Source organism: Hibiscus syriacus, unplaced genomic scaffold (genome assembly GCF_006381635.1).
Source record: "Hibiscus syriacus cultivar Baekdansim isolate YM2019G1 unplaced genomic scaffold, ASM638163v2 tig00111208_pilon, whole genome shotgun sequence".
In the NCBI taxonomy this organism is placed as follows: Eukaryota; Viridiplantae; Streptophyta; class Magnoliopsida; order Malvales; family Malvaceae; genus Hibiscus; species Hibiscus syriacus.
Window position 1 is genome coordinate 1,195,590 of NW_024063020.1, and position 24,780 is coordinate 1,220,369.

General features: G+C 33.6%; 2 protein-coding genes and 1 pseudogene across 3 annotated transcripts; 1 reads left to right on the forward strand and 2 right to left on the reverse strand.

Moving 5' to 3' along the window:
• Window positions 1–210: 210 nt before the first annotated feature.
• Window positions 211–7,716, reverse strand: LOC120155902 (annotated as a pseudogene).
• Window positions 7,717–8,794: 1,078 nt separating this feature from the next.
• LOC120155782 (protein S-acyltransferase 8-like) lies at window positions 8,795–16,200 on the forward strand. Of its 2 annotated transcripts, none has more exons than XM_039167244.1 (5): window positions 8,795–8,848; window positions 13,898–14,083; window positions 14,502–14,807; window positions 14,893–15,153; window positions 15,522–16,200. In XM_039167244.1, the coding sequence occupies exons 1-5, from the start codon at window positions 8,810–8,812 to the stop codon at window positions 16,029–16,031; spliced, it is 1,302 nt and encodes a 433-aa protein (XP_039023175.1). In that variant the 5' UTR covers window positions 8,795–8,809; the 3' UTR covers window positions 16,032–16,200. The 2 variants fall into 2 exon arrangements, with proteins under 2 accessions (XP_039023175.1, XP_039023176.1); XM_039167245.1 differs by having other exon boundaries at window positions 14,920–15,153.
• Window positions 16,201–22,712: 6,512 nt separating this feature from the next.
• Window positions 22,713–24,490, reverse strand: LOC120155903 (ethylene-responsive transcription factor ERF110-like). The gene is made up of 3 exons (XM_039167365.1): window positions 24,485–24,490; window positions 23,823–24,345; window positions 22,713–23,574 (listed from the first exon to the last, which is right to left on the reverse strand). Exons 1-3 carry the CDS (start codon window positions 24,488–24,490, stop codon window positions 22,844–22,846), a joined length of 1,260 nt encoding a protein of 419 aa, XP_039023296.1. The 3' UTR covers window positions 22,713–22,843.
• Between the last annotated feature and the right edge of the window lie 290 nt (window positions 24,491–24,780).

Consider the following 24,780-nt stretch of genomic DNA (forward strand, 5'->3'; position numbering starts at 1 on the left):
CCATCTTAATTGTTTCGGCGAAGTGTTTTAGGTCAGTAATAAATAGGAAATCGTTAGAGCCATAAACTAGTTATGCAAGAGTGCACCTTTCAATGGATCCTACGAGATGGCAATCGACCGGCTGACACTTCAGCGGAACTTTCGAGCCCCTTGATTTCTTTTACAACAATATTCACGGAGCTCTCCATTGGATTTTTTTTTTTTTGAAGCTAAGAAATAATAAGTGACCGTGTAAAATGGAAGATTACATTGGCTCGGCTCCTTATTGGCCTTGAATTACATACTAAACAGGCAAGCAAATTAAACACTAAGAAATTTGAAACCTATTGCTTCATCCTCATTCAACTCCAACTTCCTAAACTGTGTAATGCTGCTGGATTGTATCAATGTCCAGCCCCTCCAGCTTCACCACTGACTCCAAATGCCCTTTCAGTGTGTGAAGCTCACGAAGCCTTGAAACCTCGGCTCGCCTCTTGGCCTGCTCTGCAATCTCAGACAACTTTCTATAGCTGTTCTTGTCATGGAAGATGTTAGTAGCTTCTGGTGGTTGAAGCCCATGTAGTGTCCTTTGAGCAAGTGCCCATTGAGCTTCCCTCTCTTCCTTTTGATAATCTTTCTTGGTGGTCAATGCGGTCTTGTTTTCTAGCAAGTTGAGCCAAGCTTTTCCACTTAAGATGTAACGAATGGCAAACTTCATTAGATCAAGTGGGATGTAGAAAACAACACTGTAAAGCCATATGAGCCCATCCCTATCCTATTCCTTGAATCCTTGCTGTTAGGATCGAGTCATTCAATTTTCGAACAACAAGTGCCGGTTCAAGCTCGTTTAGCTACAGAATTCTGAAGCGAATGGTCACCATTCCTTCTTAAAATCAATTGGTGATAATTAGGTATGTCAATTCAACCTCATATCTTTGTAGTGGTGATCACTAGTTTCCCCCAAGCTAAGGTGGATTCTTGTGGGGCACCCCCCATAGTTTACCACGGCATTGCAGAGCCCCGCATCTATAGCGTACTGGGGGCGGGCTTAGGGGCTTCGCAAGGCACACATGGGCCTTGGCAGGTTGGGCTGTCAAGCACCTAATATCACGCCCATACACGATAGAATCCCTAAGGCCCCATTTGGTTCACGGTAAATTTTATTCCTGGAAGGAATGTTTTTTCCCGAATTAATATACCCACGTTTGGATGGGCGTCATTACCAAGTGCTGGTAAAAAACTAATACCAACAGTGATTTTTTTTACTATTTTCCCGAGAATACTAATCCCTCATCTCCCTTAGGTATTTGCTCATTCCCGTCCCCATTGTCTAAAATAGTCTTCTCCCCACTTCGTGGTTTTACCAGTAAGATTTCCCCTTGTAAGATTTCTCCTCCACTCTCTTTCTTTTATTTTCCCAGTAATGTTACTTGGTTTCCATATTTTGTGGTTTTTTTTCTGTTAACGAAAACCTCTTGAATCTTTTCCTAATGTTGGGTTTGATTCCTATTTTTTACCTCCTATTTTGCATTTGATTCCTATTTTCGACCTCCTATTTTGCGTTTGATTCTTTTCCCCTGCGTTAGATTCTTTTCCTGGTAGTCTATTTTCAGAAAATTAATATGAATTCGACCTCCATGCTTTTGATTTCAGATTGTGGTGAGTAAAAGTTCCATCGTTAGGATCCATAAACTACATGAAACTCATATTTTCTCTAACTTTGCTTCCTATTTTATTCATTTTGTTGTCTACAAAGTAAACAATTTCGTGCTTTCTCAACTAAGCTTGTTGCTTTTCGTATGTTGTTTAGGGTTTTTTTAGTCCTCCATGCCGTGGGTTTTAAGTTTGAAACTTTGTTTCATAAACAAAAATCTTTCAATTCCTTCATGGGTTCTTTTCCCTTTGTGTGCTTGAGTTTTATTACTTTACCCATTTTGTTGTCGAAAAATACAAAATTGAATATAGAGGTCAATGCTTTTTAATTGCTTTCTCGTTTTCTTTCCCTTTGTGTGTTTATGTATTAATTTTTTTCTTTTATGAGATTTTTTTAGGCTTGTACTTCTAATTGAATTATTTTCTTCACTCCCTGTGGAATGGTTTTTCTGCTTATCACTGTTAGGTTGTTAACCTATTTCTAATATTGCTTGAGTTTGATTGTTGGTTAATACAGTAATTACATTAATTATATCATATTTGGTGCTTGAAGATGTATGGTGAATGGTGAGATATGCCATTCATTATCATGAACCTGGTTTTCCTGTTAGGCTGGATAGATTGGTTATAGTGTAAGAAATCTTTATATATAAATAAAAAGTTTTTCCTTTTCTAATAAATAAAGTTAGCAACACTGAAAATGACAAATTGAATTGGTGGTCTTGAGCTTTAACCTTTTTTTGGCCAAAATCTGTTGGATTACAGGAACAAAGAAAATAAGCTGAATAGTGGGTGCCCAACTCTTGAACTTAATTCTGCTTAGTTTATTTATGGTATGATATATATTTTAGAGAAACAAGCAATTCCTTTTATATGTTTTCTGTGTGTGTCGGGAATTATGACAATCTGATATTTTTATTGCATATATGGTTGGTTTTTGTGTTGGATAAGTAGTTCATGTTCTGAGAGAATGTTCTTGAACAAAATTAGGTATCGGTACGAAGATCCCGAGAAGATGTTTGCTTCTTCATGTTCCATTGGAATCACCTAATATTTAAGAAACTCTTCTTGGGAGAGTTTCCTACATGGTTGGCAGAGACCGAATTTGATAACAAGGTCTGTTGTGTTTTCCATAGCTTGTATATGTTCTTTACTTATATTGTTTTTATTTAGGAAAAACACCCCCCATGTATGGTTGTCCAGTACACAGAAATGGATGGGCAATCTTTTCATGAGCAACGATTTCAAGGTGGAAATGATTAGCTACGATGAAGTAACTAAACGTTTAGGTAAGGTAGTGAAACCGGGAGATTCTGAGAACATATTATTTGTTGCAGAGCAATTGCGGTGTTTGTATGATCAGGTACAATTGATTATTTTTTTCCGGTTCAAATTGTGAAGCGTGAGAGTGCATTAACTTACATACAGATGAAGGTGTCATTACAACTAATTCATCTCATATTGTATCTCACATTTCCTTTTGTTGGTTGCTTTTGTGTTGTACATAATAACCGTCTCATTCGTTGATTTCGTTGATGGTGTGAGTTTAAGTGGCGTGTAACTAATGACATATTTGCATTTTTGGGAAAGATGGAAACTTGGAGGAGAGAGCTTCAAAGGGTGGAGGAAGATGGCGATGAGGAAGGGTTTGAGGAGCTCTAAATGTAAATATGTTTTTTTGGGGTTTATTTTCTGGTTAGAGCCTGCAATGAAATTCTCCTTTCTGTTCCGTTATTTCTTGCTAATTTTCCCCTTTACATGTACATAAGAAGTCTTGAGAATATATTTTTTTTCTTTTTGGAATACATAAAAGGCTTCTGTTCTCAGTCTCCACCATCTGGAAAGTAATGTTTGTTAGCAGTTTGTTAGCAGTTTGTGTGTGCATATGTATAATCGACTTTGATTTTTGAAACTAATACGCTTATATAAAAGTGAAGTTTGATTCGACTTAGAAAGTATTTTTTTTAAATGTTGAATTATTAGAGATAAATTAATGAATTACTTGAGTTAATTTACATTTTTACTTGAATTTTTGAATTTCGAGTTGAAAATTAAAATAATATTGTTTTAATCTTTAATTAATTTGATTATTATGTAATCTTTTATTTCATTATTTTTTTCAAATTCTCTTTAATTTTAAGTCTATTCTTACTAAATTTAAACCGCATGTCTTCAACCCCTATAATTATAACGTGTAACTTCAATTTTTCTCACAACAATGGTTTTTTAATTTAATTCCTCAAATTTATACTTTATTTAATTTGATCTTCTTACTATAATTCTTTTTAAATTATTATTTTTAAGTTGAAATCAATCAATATTGTAACATTATATTTAATTACACTCAGGTTTAAATAACATCTCAACAAATATATTCAATTTAACTAAACTTAAATTTTACAAACTTAATTAAAATAAATAAATAAAATTTAAATGATAAAACAATATCTTTAAACTTAATTTCTTTCCCTTAATTTCGTTGAATAATCTCTCCTGATCAGAACATTACACTAATTTAATTAGACGAGTGAATCGACTTTTTAAGACAATGATAATATATTTTTAGATAATTAATATTATTTATAATTAAAATAGTACATGATATATTTACTCTTTTATTATACCTATTTATCGTTTAAATTTTATAAAAAAAATTATATATAAATTTTATTAAAAAGTATATAAATTTAAAATAATAAAGAAATATATTTTCGATGATTTTTATATAAATATTTTCATTTAAATAATTAGAATTCCACTTGTTAACACATATAGAACAATGACAATTTGGTAAAATATACGTTCCAGTAATCTCTTATTCATTCAACCAAACAATGTAATCTTACAACAACAATAACAACAACAAAACCATATTCTCATATGTAATGGGGTAAGGGGGAGGTAGGTTAGTAGGATGCTCCTAACACCAGGTTGAGAGCAGCTTCCGTGGAAGACCTCCGGCAATTCAGAAAATTAAAAATACAAATAAAATAAAATGCATTTATAAATAAATAAATAAATACATAATTGGACAGTCTTCATATGCAGTCATTCATATGCGCGTATGTAATGTGACGTAATCCCTGCAAATAAAACATTGCCTAAAAATCTCTGCATATAGACAGAAACGTAAGTCCCGGCTAAATTTAAAAAGATGAAACATGAAGAGAATGATACACGGAAGTCAGCGATAGCAAGCTACGAGAAGGAATAAAGTTAAAATGGATTAAAACCTAAACTAAGGCAACCCTACTCCGCTACCCTAGTTCTAAGCCTTCATAAATTCCAATGACAGAAGCGTAATAAAAAGTAAAGGTCATGGAAATTACTACAAAGGCAATTAAAAAGAAGACAGAGATGATATACCCTATGGCTGTTGACCCACACTACTCGGCTACCCTGGTCTTAAGTCTCCATACTTTCCTATCAGAGGTCATGTCCTCGGTAAGGGATAAATCTTATATTCCTGCCAAATAAACCAAACACAGTAATGTAATATTCCCAGTAATGTATCAGGTAATATTACATTCCGGTAATCTTATTCCCGGGGGTAATGCTACATTTCATGAACCAAACGCACCCTAAGGGTGATCGCTGGACCCCATAACCCAACACTTGCAAATCCCTAATTTGTATATATGGTAATCAAAGTAGCAACCAACTATGCAATGACAAAGGCAGTGACCAGTGGCAGTCCGGGACGAGCGACATACGACCAACTACGTGATCTAGTCACAAAAGTTTGAGTCTGGCACACAATGCTCACTTGTAAATATAAAAGCACCCATCATGTGATCCTCCCACTCCCTTAGATACCTTACACCAATTTTTTCTGAGAAAAATTCGGTATTGTGCATAACCTAGAAGAAAACAACATTCATCAATGCCAAGTAGCCTCCAAGCACAATTCCGGTGGCAAAAATTTCTTTCGGTGTCCAGCTATCAGGAAAGGGAGACAACTTTACTCTGTCATTTGAGATTGACACCAAGATTAAGAGATCTGTGAATGGTCTCTGCACTGTCATGCCTAGGAGGATCAAATGGAGGCAACAAACCAACAAACTACCAAGGAGTACCAGCATCTTCTTTTGTTTTTTCTGGCACTTGTTGTCTTGCAACACCTAATGACCGAAGTCCACGATCTGCAAACTTATCTATGATAGAATGAACCTTCTTCTTAACATCTTCTTTTGCATTGCAAAGGGTTAAGATCTGTTCAGGAGAACCTTTGCTTGCTCGGTGCCAGTTACAGTTTGAATCGATGTAAGTCAAAACAGTTCTCTTGTCCACAGGACTGAAAGGCAAGAAGTGCATCTCTCTGATACCAGCTCTAGCATCCTCTGGATCAACAAGCATTCCAAGTTCCAATAATGGCAGCATCAATGGCATCTTGATTTTCAGTTCTAGAGGCTCTTGCTGAGAGCATGACAACATGCTCTTTATCTACATCCTTTGCTAACACCTCAATCAAGTTTATATCAACACTCAGTTTGTTAAGAGTCAATGTTCTCGTCTTATCACAACAAAGGACATCCATACTGGCCATTTCTTCAATGGCAGTCATTCGCTTGGTAATAGCACCCTGTTGAGACAGCCTGTGAAATCTGATTGCCATGGTCACAGACAAACAGTAGGCATAGCAATGGGAATACCACCAATCAAGAGAACCAAGAGATTGTCGATTTCATCCCGGTACTTGCGATGTTAAATGGGGTACATGACAATATCTCAATCAACATACCGATGGCAATATAATAAATACAAAAGCTTCTGATAGCAATGAGCACCATTTGGAAGTGTCATATATTGTTGATGTTGTCCATAAGATGTGCAGCTTTACCAAAGAAGGTGTGAACACTGGTAGCAACCACTGGTAGCAACAAAAACAACCTCGATTTCACCTTATTTGCAAGTGAGACCGGAGAAGACTTTGTCCTCGGGGTTCTTGGTCATAGGAAGTGATTCACCTGTAAATGCAGATTGATCGATCTTCAAGGGATCACCTTCAAGAAGACGGGCATCAGTAGGGACAATATATCCCAGTTTAATGTTAATGATGTCTCCAGGAACAAGAATTGTTGCTTCTTGTTCACTCCATTTTCCATTCCTAAGCACATTGGTTTTGGGGGCATGATCAGCCATAAGAGCAGCAGTAGCATTGCCAGCATTGTTTTCTTAATTACCAATAAACAAACAATACCGACAAAGTCTTGCCAGTCTGGGGGCTTCCCATCACCATTAGCCAAAACAATGGCCATGATTTTTATAGCTTCCATCACCCATGACAGAGGATTCCACATAAACCCCCAAAAACTTCAAAATTTTGCTTTCCTTCTTCATTTCTAATTTGTTATGTCCAAAAATATGAAGCCTGTTGGCTCCCTCCTCCGAACTCAGCCCTTCTCAGCTATATTTTAGCTGCTTAAACACTTCCTCTATTGGGATTTTCTCCTGTAAATATCACTCTTTCCATTGGAATTTAGAATCTTTTAGTTAGAGACGAGATTGATCCTTTGACTATAAATCTCACTATTAAAAGTTACAAAATGACCATTTAGTTATAGGATGTTGCTTTGTTGAGTTCTTCGACTATTAAAAGTTAGAAAATGTTCACCCGATTATTCATTATGTTCCAAATATATCATTTTTCGTTAAAAATTAACAATCGGAGTTAGATGTTAGTATGTTGTCTGAGATATGATAATCGTTTGAGATTTTGATATTAGATTTTATCATATCTTAGGCAGCAAATTAACATCCAGCTCATACTACCATCAATTTTTTTAACGGAAAAGGATGAATTTAAGACATAATGAATAGTCAAGTGATCATTTTGTAACTTTTAATAGTCAGATGACTCAACATAGCAACAACCTATAATCGAGAGACCATTTTATAATTTTAATAGTTGAGGTACTCAAAAAAATAATACCTTATAATCGAGGGACTATTTGTATACTTAACCCTAAAAATAGAAAATTATATTTAAACCAATCTAGGATGGTAAACAAGCGATATGGGTGTGGATTCCCCTTCCGCATACCCACCTAATATTTTCGTATCCACTACTTGTTCACCACTCATGACGGGTATAATTTTCAAATCCACGTCCGTCCATACGGGTATATTCTTAAATACATCTCCACACTCATTACCTAACTAGATACCCACCACTCATGTCTTAGTCGTCCATACTCACCAATTTGAGATAGGCCACGCTCTCCAATTCTAAAAATGTTTATACATTTATATTTGGTTAAATTACAAGTCATTGTCCTATAAAATCTTAAAATTTATATAATAATATTTGAAATTATACTTAAATTCATAATAATCCAAAATTTATATGGTGGATAGTTAGTGGACGGATGGATATAGGACAGGTGGATACGAGGCAGATAAGGTCTCAAACCCCACCAAATATCCGCTATCCACGATGGATACGAGGCAGATAAGGTCTCAAACCCCAGCAAAGCATGAAGATGATGAAAATACTGAGATTTAATGATCATAGATGATAATTGTTAATGATAGAATTAATTATTCGAAGATTGAAATATAACAACTGATAACTTAAATGACTAATACATGAATTTTAAATTTATATATTGTTAATTGAATTTATAATTTAATCTAAAATGCCTAGGATTTCATCTCCACATGTTTGTTTTGGAACCTAGATTATTCCTTCTCAATCCCTTAAATAGAGAAAAATCCAGGTATATGACCAATACTGTCACGCCACCTCATCTTTGGGCCCCACGAAGTTGATGCTGATGTGGAAATAACAAGGGATTGAAATTTGAATGTTAACCATAGTGGCAAAATAGTAATTTCATGAATCCAAACCCTCCAAGAAAATTCATTTTTAAGTATGAGAAATTAGAATAATAAACTTATTTTATTTTCCAAACTAAAATAAAATTAAAAAAACGGGTTCAACTCGGGCGTTTTACGATTCAATCATAACCCGATTCAGTACGATTTTCAGTGTGCTCTTGGAAGTTATGGCCGAGAGAGGTGCTGCGATTTTCTTTGTTTGTTTCGTTCTTTTTTTCTCTTCAAATTCTTATTTTAATTGAAGTGAAAGCTCCAGCACAAGCTTAACATCTTCAACCGAGTTCCAGATTAGTTCAATAAAGCTACAGAAAGTGGAAGAGGACTTGGAATTTCTCTCATGGAAAAGCGCGTTTACGAAGTTTGGAAAGGAAGTAATGTAAGGATGTCACTGTTTTGTTGTTGTTGTTGTTATTGATTTCTGTCGAAGTGCACTGTTTTGGTATCTGGGTATTTGCTAGATTTGTTTAGTTTTTAGAAAAAATTAGTTGGGTTTGTTATTGGTTTAGTTACTAGTAGGGCTTTTAGGTTTTAGGGTTTTTTATCAGTTGAAATTATTGTTAGTTTTTACTCTGCTAGGTGAGATTTTGGTGCTATGAGTTGTGCTAATGGCGAAATGGGGGAGAACATGGAGAAAAATAGTAAACTCTTTCTTCTGGGTGTTTTGACTGTTTGTTTTTTTATTCCTGCATTTATGAAGTTAGGCAAAGAACTTGGTTAATGTTGATGGAGCATTTGAAAACTGTCAGTTGTGCATTGTTGAGTAGAGTTATGGAATATGGCCTTACAATTTTTAGGTTTAAATGGTATTCTTTTATGCCAACTTACTTTGGGGAAAGTAGACTAAACTGTTGCTCGCTACATGGCTGATTTTAGAGTATTTTTGTATTGGAGGGTGCTATGTGTGTTCTCTATCGATCATGAGATCTCTAGCACTACAATTATGGGTGTTAAGAGTTTCAAACTTCTTCTCTTCTCCCAGTCTTTTGAGAGAGATGCCATAGTTGAAATAAGTATAATTATAGTGTTAGTTCTTGCAAGTTTGTAAGACCATATGGGACAGATTCTCTTTGGTTCTTCTAGTTTACCTTTCCCAAATTCGAAACCACAATATATTTCCGAGTTTGGTGAGCCTGTGAATATACTTGTTACTTTATTATTGTGGCGACCTCTGGATCAAAAGGTATGCATTTGTGCATGACTCGGTGCAAAATTATTGCAAGAAGATTTATTTATTTGATAAAAAAGTATTGCTTGAAGATAGAAGGATGAGAGAATGTGGTTTTAGTTTGTAATTTCTTTATATGAACAACCATATTTGTTAGAAGTTACAAGTCATGTTTTCAGTCTCTAACACCCCTATCTCCAAATAAAAGAAGAATAAAAAAATATTTTCAAGGAACATGATGAAAAATTGGCCGATATGCATTTCGTGAACCCGCTGCTTATTCGGATGTCAAATTCGATAGTATTTTCCTTTCTGGTGTTGGGATGGAGGGTATTCCAATGAGTAATAATGAAAATGTTGAAGAAAGCGACATAATTTGGATATTCTGGGGATTTTACTAGGCTGGGGGATAAGCAATGCAGAGTCCACTGTTCTATATTATTACTGACTGGATTTGCGTTGATGATCTGGTGTTTGATCTTTTTCATGTTTGAGAGGTGCAATCTATTGCATTGTTTTTCTGTTCATGCAATGTTGTGATGATCTACATGTTGTGGTGATAATATATTGAGGTTGGGTTCAATGTTGTTGAGTGGTATATGTATCTCTTGACTCTCAGAAACTTGATGTGTTGCTAATTATTTTATGCAGTAGCCCTTGTTAAATTCAATAATATTTAAGAGATTTAATCAATAGATGATTAGGGCTTGGGTTATAGCAAGAAAAGAATGTTACTTGAGCTTGAAATCCCTTTAAGCCATTAGATGAGAATATATTTATACTTTTTTTTGCTCAAAAGAAATTCAAGCTTCTGAACCTTTGATGCTGTTTAACTTGCTATGAACTTTGTATTCCTTGTGATACTGCCATTACAATATTTTACTATTAGTCTTTTGGAAGGCCCTATTCGGTTCCTTTTAGTGTCATCCTTTGAGTGTTAGGTTTCTTTTCTACATTTTTCTAGAGTTTCATCTAATCATATTATGGTATCTACAAAACCTCAAAGATGAATGATTAAATAAAAAAATTCACATATAGTTGACATATTATTTAATAGGAGAAGATCATTCCCAAAATGAAATTATGCTTTGAATTTTTGGAAAAAGCTAAGTAAATTGTTTGTACATAAGGATTTCAACCATTATCCTGGAGCTTTCAGTATCCCTACAATCCTTTTTTGTTGTTCATAGAAGCCGATGAAGTTGTATTGAATAAGAGAAAGCTAAGGCTATTATGTATGACTAGCATGGGAAGTAGGAACAGATTTCATGATTAGAACGGATCATACAGGAAAATCGCTTTTGTCCTTTTGGGTCCCAATTGGGCGTGGATCTTCGGTACAAGCGGAGTTATTGGCAGTCGATTACGCAATCAAGCTGTTCATGAATTCGGAGTGGCATGAGGCTTATGGGCTGTTTGTTGAGAGTGATTGTGCTACGGTGGTAAACTGGTTTTTATAATCCTTTAACTATCCCTGCAGATTGGGCAGCATTGATACAACCTATTGCGGCTTTGTTAATTCAAGAAAATATAGCAGTAAAGTTTACCCCAAGAAGGTGCAACTCGATGGCCGATCATATGCCTAAACAGGCTGTTGTTTAAGATTGCTCCATGTAGGGATAACAGGAGTTAGTGGCTTTGGTATTCAATTGCTTGTTCTTTATTGTGGAGGGCTCCTTTTAGTTGCTGGGTTGTAGTTGCAGGTTTCATTTCGTTGGGTGGTAATGGCTTTCTGGTGTAGTGCAGTGGGGAGTTTTTTTAACTTTGCTCGTTGAGTTTTGGTGTTATTGTTCCTGGCTGTTAATTTAGTTCTGTGGGTGGTTCTGTGGCTTAAATCCCGGGTCCCGATTCATCTTGCGAGGCTTCGAACTAAGCTATTCTGATATTGTTTTGGGTGCACTCTTTTTCCTCCACTTAGGACTAGGGAGGTTTTTTAATGAGGCCCCTAACAATGTTTGTGTTAATTCGCACTAATGGAATTTATACTTATAAAAAAACGGCCACTTGTGTGGGTTTGCAAGTATTGATCTAAATGCTCATTTGTTGATTTAAATAGCATATATTAAGTCAAGGAAATTTGCTGGCTGAATAATCTCTCTTCTCTTGATGTTATTCCCTTTCTGAAATTTTATAAAATTTGTAATTAGTAAATGACCATGAAAAAGTTTAAAGCATTTATTAAACTTATACAGTGAAGCAAAACTAAAACATTGGATGCCCCCCCCCCAACAATTTTGATAAGTTAAGTAATCAGGATCTTGTACTAGATGTTATGATAAAGGAGTATTTTGTAGATACATATATCGGTTTACTGTGTATATGTTTCAAGTTATCATATATGCATATATATATATATATATATAAGAATTGGAAGTCTTGTTAAAAAACCCCTTCATAATAGTCAGAAAACCAGAGAGGTATACTTCATGTTATCATATATATGCAACAAGAAACTTCTTTAAGCCCTCATTCTTTATGCTGGTCATGGATAAACTTATCAAGTATATATATATTTTTTTGATAGAATTTGGAGGTCTCATTAAAAACTCCCTTCATATTCTTCCACATACTTAGAAGTATGTTGTAGAACATTGAAAGGGAGAAAAGAGTACCTCATATTTTATTAAATAGAATACCAAGTACATGAGGTAACACCAAACCCACATACGGGAATAAACACCAATACAAACCATATTACCTAAAAATCTTACATCGTCAAACAAAAAGCCCCTAAAACAATAACCCCATTTGTAAAATACACCTCAAGATGTAAGATAACATAGCAAAAAAAAAAAAACCAACAATTACAACCACAAACTTAAAAACGCCTCTGAATACAACTGCCGAACAATCACAATCCAATTGGAGGATCAAGTTCTAAAGAAATATTGCAATCTTCGGGAACCCAAGAATTAGGTTTGAAGGAAGGATCAACTTCATGAACCAAGATTTTGAATAAATGATCCCCGACCTTCAACTCAAACAACTCATTAATTCTCCCTTGAGCATTTATGAGTATTTGGATTTTCGCCCGATCAAAAGACGAAGGGAACTCACAACTGTTATCAATTGCTATTAACTTGCCCCACTTAGTAGCTATGTTTTTGAAAGTATCCCAATTCCAAGCGTGAAAAGGAATACCTTCGCAAACTAGCCAAACGCGCCGGCTCTCCACCATTAGGCTCTCTGACCAAGTTTCCACTTTGGAAAACCATTCTGCAAGAGTCTCTAACTTATCATCCTTCACGTTTCTCAACGAATTAGAATCTTCAAAAACCATTAGAACTACATTTTCAACAGCTCTCATAAGTGTGAAACCCGCTAGTCCTTTGGCTTGTATTTGGTTAGCAAGATTACCAATCTTGATAAAGTTCTTGCACCACCCCACAATACAATTACTTAACACGTGAAGTTTCTCTTCGTCCACAACTCCCTCAACTTCACAGCGTTTAATCCTCGGAATCTCTTCCATCCCAGACTTACGTTGAGCAACCTTCGAGGACTTTCACCAGTAAGACTGTCGGGGTTTATATTTAGCCAAAGAGACTCTAATTCTGCTGTCGTAAATATGAACGCCATTCATGATTGAAATCACTTTCCTTGCTTCTTCAATAGTTGCAAAGCGAATGAACCCAAAGCGGCCTCCTTTCGAATTCTTTTGTTAGGAATGAATGCATCAATAACATGACCGTAAGTGCTAAATAAAGATTCGAGTCTCTTCCAATGGATCTTCTCCGGTAGGTTCTCAATGAATAACGAGATGCATCCACTTCTACACCTATTACTACCATTTGTATGACCTTCCTTCCACCAATTTTGATAACCATTTCTTCTCCCTCTCGCTACTTCAGAAGATTTTTCATTGGAGTACCCCTTCGTGATGATCTTTTTTATTCCATGGTGATCATCAGCTTCAGAACGGGCTGGTTTTGCCTCTGCTGAAGGAAGCATCTCAGTTCTAAAATTCCCACCTTGTGAAGGAGATCTTCCATTTACGTCAATCCTTACAGCATGTGGTTGACAGTCTAAAGATGCTTTAGCTGAGCAATTTTCCAAACGCCTGGAAATATTTCAAGATGCATGGATGTAGATTAATGATGACCAAAACCGAAGAAGGGTGGAATTTTTGAAAATATTTATAATGATAGATTGACAGTGTTGAAATATGGAAATGTGGTTGGCTGATGATGCTTTCTCCTGTCTAGACTGTTATGCAATTATCATTCAGCATTTATATTCTCCTCTATATGCATTTTGCAGAAGTTTATCCTTGGTGGGAGGCTGATATTCGGGCCAGATGCTAAGTCTATACTTGTTACCATATTGCTGATCGTTGTTCCTGTTGTTGTCTTTTGTGCGTTCGTTGCAAGGCATCTTCGGCATGCATTTTCTCCATATAATGCAGGATATGCAATTCTAGGGGTAGCAATCGTCTATACTATCTTTGTAAGTCTTTACCTTTTACTTCTTGCATGAGTTATTTCTTGTGGTTTTAGAACTACTGTTGAGCGAGTCACTCTGGGTGCCAGCAGTTAAATGATTTCCTAACACCTTTATGAACTGAGTACCAACTTTTAAATGATGGGATTTCTCAGCAATTATCTTTCTGTCATAAATTTCGGTGAATGAAATTCTCATGGGCATTTCTTGAAGGTAAATTGTTGTGATTTAGGGTTAACAAACATTTTTGTTCATTTTCAGAATATAATTGATCTTCTGAATTTTAAAATATATTTTGGTAAAATATACAGTGGAACCCTTTCGTTTCACTTAGATCGGAAATTGAGTTCTTATAAAATGTTAGCCTTCTAATTTCTTGAATTATATGGTGAATGCATTTTTAAAGGTGTATGTATTTTGATAGGTGTTGATTCTTCTTTTCCTCACATCAGCCCGGGACCCAGGAATCATTCCACGCAATTCACATCCACCAGAGGAGGATTTCCGCTATGAATCTTCTGTTTCAGCTGAGGCTGGGGGTAGGCAAACACCTAGCCTCCAATTCCCTCGAACCAAGGAAGTTATAGTTAATGGGATTCCAGTACGGGTGAAGTACTGTGACACATGCATGCTTTATCGTCCTCCTCGTTGCTCCCACTGTTCCATTTGCAACAATTGTGTACAGCGTTTTGATCACCATTGTCCATGGGTGGGCCAATGTATTGGACTGGTATGTTATTTTATCTGATAAGCCTGTTTATCGATTCTGCTCTGGATGTTTCTTGCTTGATTCTCACAAGCAGTCTTTTTGTTAGGAGACTGACTGTTGTGTATATGAGCAGCGAAATTACTGGTACTTCTTTATGTTCGTTTCTTCAGCAACTCTTCTCTGCATCTATGTATTCTCCCTTTCGGCAGTGTATATCAAGGTTCTGATGGATGATCACCATGGCACAGTTTGGAAAGCAATGCAGAAATCTCCTCCATCTGTCATATTAATGGCATACTGTTTCATTGCACTGTGGTTTGTTGGCGGGCTTACTGGGTTTCACTTGTACCTCATTGCAACAAACCAGGTCCGTTAATTTCTCGTGTTTTCTCTAGGATAATTAAAGTTGTGCTTGATCTTAGCTAGTACAAATCAGAGCTTGATTCTGTTTTCGAAAGGAGCGTAAGAGTTTGAATCAAGTACTATAAAAAATGTCCTAAGTTCTTACATTTTTTTCTTCACTCGTATATTGTCAGATTTCCGTAAATAAATATGCGAAAGTTGTCCGAGAAATAAATTAGTAAGTTTTAGGTCTTGAGTATAGCTCTTTGAAAGAAAATTTTGGAAATATGGTGTATGTGTATATGGGTGGGGGAGCAGAGATTCATTTGTTGTTTAATTCGATAGTGTTTTGGGAATTTTGTGTTAACTAATATGTACCTTCATGTTTTCCAGACTACCTATGAAAATTTTCGATTTAGGGCTGACAACAGAATCAATGTTTACAATCTGGGTTGTCCTAGTAATTTTCTTGAAGTATTTAGCACAACGATAAAGCCCTCGAAGAACAATTTCCGGGCTTTTGTCATAGAGGAGGCGCCAAGGCCTACCTTACCGAGTACTCAAGGAGCTGAAGCTGAAGATCTAGGCGGAAACCCTCGTTCCAAGGTTGAAGATGATCTAGAGATCGGTGAAGATCTATTGAAGATCTCCCAGCGACGTAATATCGAGGAAATCGACGAGGACATCCGTAGTAGAGGGAGCAATGGCCCTGCCCGTACCACCTTGGATGTTGATTCTATTATGGATTCTGATCACCGATCTCCCACGATTCGATCTGAAACAAGACACTCAAGTTGGGGTAGGAGAAGTGGTAGTTGGGAAATCGCACCCGACGACGTCTTTGCCAATTCCAAAGTTACCGAAAGCCAAAGCCATATCACACCGAAAGAAGCTCGCCGATGATGGGGTTGATTTGTATAGAGTTGCCATTGCATGAATTCATATGCAGATTCCTTGCTTGTGCCTTTGTAATTGTTATGAGCAGATGAAGTGAATAGCTGTCTTACTTTTTCATCACTCTTGGATTGTTGAATGATATGCAACATTGGGTGGAATGTCTAATTTTTTTTTTAATTTCAGTTTGTAAAAGTATTACCTTCACTACTTGAAACTCAAAAAATTATTGAAAAGCCCTTTTTCTCTTCAAGAATTACCATGGGATGTCCCTGATTGGCACAAGGAATGCAATAGGTTAATGTACTGAACAAGTCCTTCAACTTTGCCACTTTTATTGGTATCCAAGTAAAATCTAAAGGAAAAAATTTAAATACAAATCAAAGTATAGGGGCTTACTTAATAAAAGTAAACTAGTTTAAGGGCTCTTTTAATAATTTGTTGGATACAAAAGTATAGGTTAATTTGCTCTTTTTGTTGGGGGAACTAAACTAGTCTTGAGTAGGGATGGGCATGGATCGGATTTTTGGTCTATCCGAGCACAAGAAATCTTGCACCCGAGATCCAACCCGACCCCGACCCGATATATAACTTAAAAACCTGACCCGACCCGACCCAAAATAATAATAAAATATTATTTTTATTTAATAAAAACAATGACAATTGAAAAAAATAATATATAGAGGGATATTATTATAATTATTCCTAAATATATAAGGTAAAATTATATATTTTTTTGGACGGATCGGGTATTTTTCACCCTAAACCCGAATCCAACCCGGCCCGAACCCAATTTTTTTATAAAAAAAAACCCGACCCCGATCCATAGTCTTGACTATCCGGGTAGGGATCTATTTGGGTATTTACACTTTTTCTTATTTTTTTTAAAAAAGTAAATTCTTACTTTCACCCATAATTTTTTTTTAAATTAATTTAACGTGACTGCATAATTAAAATAGTGCCACCTTTAATATTACATGAGATTGTTTTAAAATCAATTCATTAAAAATAAATTTTAAATTTTTGAAGATTTAAAAGAATGAAATTTAAGATATTAGAATATTTAAAATCAATTAATCTGCAAATGATCTTTCTTCTCCTCTCATGTAAATTCACAAATACTTTTAGAAGTTAAAAATATGGTGTTGTGAACTTTTAAGAAAGTTTTTCCTCATTAAGTTAAGGTGGTTATAAAGTAGTATTTATTCTACGAAATTTTAGAAAATTAGGGACTACAAAATTATAAATTTTACACGATACCAAATTAAACTATCAGTAAAAATATAAAAAAAATATCTGGACTATATGAGAATTAAAAATTTTCAAAAGATACGATCATACAATACTCCCTCGATTCATCCCGACTTCCACTCAATCCATCAAGTGATTATTGGAATAATTATTGGAGAGTCTAAGCATATAGAAAAGGTTGAAATTTAATTGACAGATTGGTGGGATAGAAAGCTAAGGTATAACATAAAATGGAACATCTCATTTGATTAAAGCTGAGAGGTTCAAGTCCGCTAATTTAGGAAAGGGAGCTCAAACCCTGGTCTACAGACCACACATCATTTGACAACAAAATCATTAATAATAATAATAATAATAATAATAATAATAATAATAATAATAATAATAATAATAATAATAATAATAATAATAATAATAATAATAAAGGTAGGCAGTTCTCATCAACCAAATTTTCGGACCATTTCTTTCATTGCAACCTAAAATCAATCAAAAGGTTTGGTTTTTGTCATTTCCATTTCAAAGCAAATTGAAACTTGGACTCCTTTTTGCCATGGAATTCAATTCTTTGCCCATATTCAAATCGGACTTGATTCAATGTTCTCTCCGATCCCTCTTCCGTCTTATCGGTCATTCAAATTCGGAACGGATTCAGATATGAATAGTTAGATATCTATTATTCGGTGAAGTATTTAAATATTCTCTTGATGTATTTTTTTGTTGAGTTTCTAATTATAAAAATATATAAAATAATCATCTGACTTAAAAAATAATAAATTGATTTCATGAGGTTAAAGAATTAGCCGTAGATTGTGTGATAGTTGATAAAATTAGAATAATAATAAACTTAACCATATATAAAAAAAATGATTTACAAAACTTAAAAAAAATCAATAATGAAAGTATGAACCATTCATGAGTTTTTAATTTTGTTTTCATTTACTTTAGTCTTTATTGTCGGTTTTTTTTTAAAGTTGAAAAGAAAAATAACGAAAAAAATTGGAAAATGGAAACCAAAACTTGAAAGAGAATGAATGAAGGATAAAATACCCAAATAGTCCACCAATTTAGAATAAAGCGTTAATTTTTTTAGAATAAGGACCAACTTAAAATAAAGTGTAAATTTAAGGGTTAAATTTACTATTATACCAATATTATCAAGTGTTACGTCATTTGTCGTCAAGTTTAACGACAACATATCAATTTGATATTATTCTTTTTAAAGTCGGTTTACCATTTTATAACTTTTATAATTAAAATACTCAACAAAAACATTCTATTATTGAAGGACTACTTATATATTCCACCCTTTATTATTTGAAGAACTTTTATATTACTTATATTAGTTTTATATTGTAATTATATTTAGTATTTACACTATTATTTATATCATAAATTTGTCTAAATTTGAAGAATTTTATACATTTTAATAATAATACTAATACTAATAATAAATATATTAAAATAATGAAAAAATATAATACTTTTTTATATGTTTATATCATATCAATTATTTAAAGTAGTTATACAATTTTGATATTATATTTGTGGTTAAATTATTTTATTATATTTATATTTATATTTATATTGTACTTAATACAAAAAAAATCTAACCTAGTAGTACCTAACTTGCCTAGCTTTTGGAGTTGGTCTTTATGAATTTAGCTTCCTCTTAATGTACTAAACTCTATAGGACACCTAACCTTAGTATCCTATGCTCCATGATCCCAAAAACCACATCATTCTCCTTTTAGGCTTGGTTGTTTATGGGATTTATAAACATTCATTAAAATTTATTTTATTTTATATTCGATATAAGAGTCGATTCAAAAACTTTCGAGGTTCTGAATAAAAATTGAAGTATAGGTTTTAGAATCTACTAAAAGGTTTTAGTGGTAAAATATAATATTGTACCTCTTAAAAGTCTTAAGTTCGAGTAGTTGTTTCTGTAGAGAGTATCGTCGATAGGTTACAAGCGGTAGTATTTGTTCTAAAGACCCAACCATTTGTTAGTGAACGCTCAAATACCCTATATTTTTTATGCTCGAACCTGAGACCTTTAGAAATAACAACCATTTTTGCAATATTATTAAACACATTATTTTAAGAAGATGGAAGATGGGCCTTGAGCGGGAGCTCAACGTCCTTCCCCCTCTTGAGTCGACTCTGTTTAATATAATATGTATTACATTTAAAATTAGTATACAAGAAGATATAAGTTTGAACATAAATGGATCGAATATCTGTAAGTAACGATCACATTCCTTAAAAATTTTAACTTTTTATATAGGAATTTAGTATCTTTTAAATTTTATAATTTTACACCTTTAAGTCTTTAATATAACTTTTAAAAAGTTTATATCATTAACATAAAATATTAAATTTATCTCTAAATTTAAATATATTTAAACATATAATATCCTTCTATTTAAAAAGATAGAGATATTTGGGAGTGGTATTAAAAATAATACTTTTCATCATCAATTGATGACATACGAGTCCCCAAATTGATGCTAACAAGTAACAACAAATTGATATAAAATTGAGTAACAACAAATTGAGTCCACAAATATATTATTTATGAAAAATTGGTTCTTGTCACCCAAAAATGGTAGATATAAAATTTTGTAATGTAGGGAAGTTCTACAGTACGACACTCTTAATATACAGTTAAAAAGAGGCGTTATCGATTTTATTATTATTTAAATAACAAAATCGGTAAAAAATTACCTAAAACATTATTATTTCTACCTAAAACATCAATATTTTTTAACATTTCCGGTAAAGTGTCTGACAATAACAAAATCGGTAAAATACCCAATAATAACAAAACCGATAGAAATAATAATATTTCTGATAATTTTTTACTGATCTTTTATTTAAATAATAACAAAACCGATAATATTTTTTAACTTTATATTAAAACTATCGCACTTAATGATTGCACGTGTCGAAATGATTGCACCAAACTCTTCTTTTAACATGATTTTAGCAAAAAGGGATTATTATTAAAAAAAATCTACAGTATAACACTATGGCATTATGACACTTATATGATATTATCACAATGTTTGATAAAAAAAGATAAATATATGATATTAATTGAATTATAAATCCGAATCATTTATCTACAACGATCGTATGATATAACATATCATAAGATAAATATATGATATAAATTTAATTTAATGTAAATTACGTATTTAGTCACTCGTCTATTTATCACGATTTTATTTTGATCATCCAAATATAATTTTAAATATCATACTTAATATTATGTTTTTGTTTCGTTTTAGTCACTCGCTATTAAAATATATAGATAGAATTGTTGTTGTGGTAGCTTTTTTCTTCAAAGATGACATATCATTACCTTATGACGATATGTCAGTATTATCTTTAATTTTTTATTTAACGTGGATGATAAAAATAAAATCAAAACATAAAATTAGATAAATTTGTTTAAAAAATAATTTAATGATCGGAATGAAACCACAAGAGAATAGATAAATAGTTAAATACATGATTTACTCTTTAATTTGTTTAATATGGCACGCACCTTTAAATTGAATATTAAGGGATAAGGTACGACAACCTTAATATACGGTTAAAGTAAGGTGCTATCATAAATGTTAATATTTTTTTAACATTTTTTGTTAATATTGGGCACTACCTATATTGTTTAACATTTTTGGTAAAACGCTACATAAAATATTATTTTTTCTATCGAAAATGTTAATATTAGACGTTACCTAAAATATTATTTTTTACCGAAAATTAGGTAGCAAAATTAATATTTTTAATAAAAAAATAATATTTTAGATAATACTTTAACAAAAATATTAAAATAATATTAATCTGATAACATTTTTCTTACACAATAACTATTCAAATATTAAGGTTCTGGGCTCACGTCGTTACCAAGTATGGGCTCAATGTGTAACGCGTGTTTTTATTTGTGGGTCCCATTCTCCAACATTTGACCTCATCCATTGACTCCACGTGTGTCTAACTCCCACCATTCGCTTACCTCGTCAATGAGAAATTGTCGCTTTTGTTCTCTCCTTAAATTTCGAAAATAGATTTTCTTATTTTAGTTATTTGGTTAAACTTCGACTTTAGTACTTAAACTATTATTTTTATCCGTTTTAGTATCTAAGCTTTTAATTTTTTTCAAAAAATATATCTAGCATTTAGTTTTTGTTTATTTTAATACCTATCATTAAAAACTTAACACGTTTAGTACCTAAACTATCAATTTTTGTCCGTTCTACTATCTAAACTTTTATTTTTTAAAACATAACGTTAAATTTTGGATAGGATACTGAACGGAAACAAAAACTAAATTTTAGGTATGATTTTGAAAAAGTTAAAAGTCTAAATACTAAAACAGATCAAAAATGATAGTTTAAATACTAAACGCATAATTTATCCTAATTATTTTTATCCTATTCGATTTGATGGGATCAATTTTTTTGAAAGAAAATTCTTAAAAATATTATATCAGACTTGAGTTTAGAAAGAATATACTCAAGATAATCACAAAATATCTTTTATATTTGACATAATATGTGGTGAAGTTATGTGATTGATTAAATGTCATTAGGATTTAATGTTATTAGCTTGAATAAATTAGTATTTTATTTAACTATTATTTATTTTAAATATATATATATATATAATAAAAATTATGTTAATCAGGTGAGGCTGCATTTTCAATTAAACTTTCAAGTGGAATTCAAAACAGATAAATTTATATTTAAACTCAAATTAGGACGAAATTAGATTTTATTAGGATCATTAAGGGGGCGAATTTGAGGTGGTCAAAAACCCTTTCAATTAGGTCTCGTCGAGATCGAACTAAATTCTCTTGAATTTGCATATTAAATTGAGTTGAGCAACCGAGGGACGGGTTGGGACAACCTCCCCTGAAATTTTAAAATTTTTATATATATTAAATTTTTTTATTGAAAATATGTTTTCGCTCTTTCTATAATTTTATAAGTTCGTCTCTTGTTAAAATTTTAGAAATCCGTCTCTCTAACATTAAATAATGCGTCCGTTCCTAATATATGTAGACATTATTTTTGTATAATCATTTATTATCCTTGTATATATCATATTTGATATATAGAAAGAAAAAGGAAACTAAATTACATTCATTGAAGAATCTTTGGGTGTAAAGCAAAGCATAAACTATGCCTAAAACTATAAACCCTAAATGCCTCTTTGTTTATCTTTTTACAATAATAACTATTATAAATAAAATTAAAATAAAGGGGAAAATCCTAAATTCCCAATAATATGATTTTTTTCTCTATATTAAAAAATCTAATTTATTGTTAGGGTAATTGCACAAGATGTCCAAAAAATATGACCCGATTATAAATTAAATTCAATTTTTCAAAATATTTTAATCACATTGTAAAAGTATCAATGTGGTATTTGTTGGATCATCAGTCGGTCTAATCATAAGCTTCAAATCAGACGTGAGATGGGGTATTTTGAAGTTTGAGGACCATTTTAAAATTTGGGTCATAATTTGAGACATTTTGTACAATTAACTCTTAAATATTTTAACCGGTGGATGAAGAATGGCTAGTAGAATGAGACCATGGCGGCGGCGGAGGAGGAGGAGAAACTAATCCTCTAGTCGGAGTTTGACTAGACGGCGGCCTGAAAATGCCCATTTGGTGCTGCTCAGCAGAAAACAGAGGTAAAGAAGCAGAGGGAGACGATGAAGGCGGCAGATGAAGTGGTGGTGACAAAGAAGAAGATAACAATGGCGGTTGAATATTGGGTAACTGAGACGATTGGATCATATGGTTTAGCAAGCTCGTAGCTGGTTGCTCATTGAAATCATTACAACTCTGTAGAAACTGAGAGTAGTTCCAATAATCTCTCATCATATCGGCGGCGGAGCTCTGAAGAGGATTTGGGGATTGGTAATATGACGGAAAATGAGTTGTTAGAGAAGCAGGAATCGGTGTTTGGGTGGCCGGAGAATCCTGCACCGGTCGAGGGAAAACCCTGGCATTCTCCGGGAAATTTAACTTTGCCCTGTTTCCCCTGAATCTCAACGCCGCTTCATCGTAGGCTCTTGCGGCGGCTTCCGCCGTTTCGAATGTTCCTAGCCAAACTCGAGCTGCTTTGTTCGGATCACGTATCTCCGCCGCCCATTTCCCCCATGGCCTTTGCCTTACGCCTCGGTATCTCCTTCGCCGCTCGTCGGATTCTTCGTTCGACACCGCCACCGTGTCGCAGGTAGTCTCCGCCGTGGCTGGTGCAGCAACAGTTTCTTCAGCAACTGTTAAAAAAAATTTGGAGACAAAAGAAACTGTCAAAAGGTGACTGTCCATTGCACTTCAAGTTTCTTTACATTTTCCTTCAAAGTTGACTAATGTAAACTTGCTAAAATCAGTATTAAAATGTCACATAATGCCTATGTTGTGATAATTTTTTTAAGTTGTATAATATTGTAATTGTATTTGTAATTAAAAATATTATTAATTTAAAAAAACAGATTATATAGTAACTACTGCAACTATGGCATACCAGAAGTTGCAGCGGATGATGAACCAGCATAGGAGTCTGTTTGATCCCCTGGTTCAGGCTCAACCAACTGAGCCATGATCTCTTCTTCACGCCCTCTTTTCCGACCCATATTCCATGGACCAGAACCGGCAGCCGAGCCACTTTGTGTATGTCCAAAACAGTTGTCTAAATCAGTAGGGTAACCACAAGGCCAAGCACTAGCAGGAACTCTTTGGCCTGAGACAACATGTGTCAAGGCAGACACCATTGCCGACATCTCGCTTGCTTGATGACTTTGTTGTCGGAAAAACATGTCTGCTTCATCATCCCTGTTCTCTTGTCGGAAACCATCCTCTTCTTCTTGCTGTTGGTGGTTGTGGTGGCCGGAGTCGCCACCTTCAACAGGGGGAAACCTGATGAACTCACCGGACCTCCTCTGGTGCGCCACCTTGTAGGTGAAAAAAAAAACAAAGCAATCTTTGGGGTTTGAAATGAAGGAAAGGCCTGAGTTATGTGGATTATGAATTCTCAGAAGCTGGTGAATCTTTGATCAGTCGGCCTTAATATAAGTACACTCGAGAACTTTACCATATAATCATGATTTAAATATGATAAAGAATATGATTGTAATATTGTACTATCCTTGTTTCAATTTTGGTCAAAATATGTTGACAATCCCTTACTTTCATAAAATTTAAAATTTAATCCATGTGCTTAAAAGTTCAAATTTGAAATCTCTTGTTTTTCATTATAACTAACACTGCCAGTGAATTTTTTATTATCGATATTTACTTACGATCAACTAAGTTTGGTAATGGTAAGTTTACTTCTTCTGAATTTGGTATAATTACATATTTACGTAAATATATTAATCTTTGAATTTTGTCAAACTATAATTTCAGTCCCTCTTATCTTTAAAATTAAGATTCAATCCTTATATTTTAATTTGATATAATATGATTATCTACTTTATAATGTA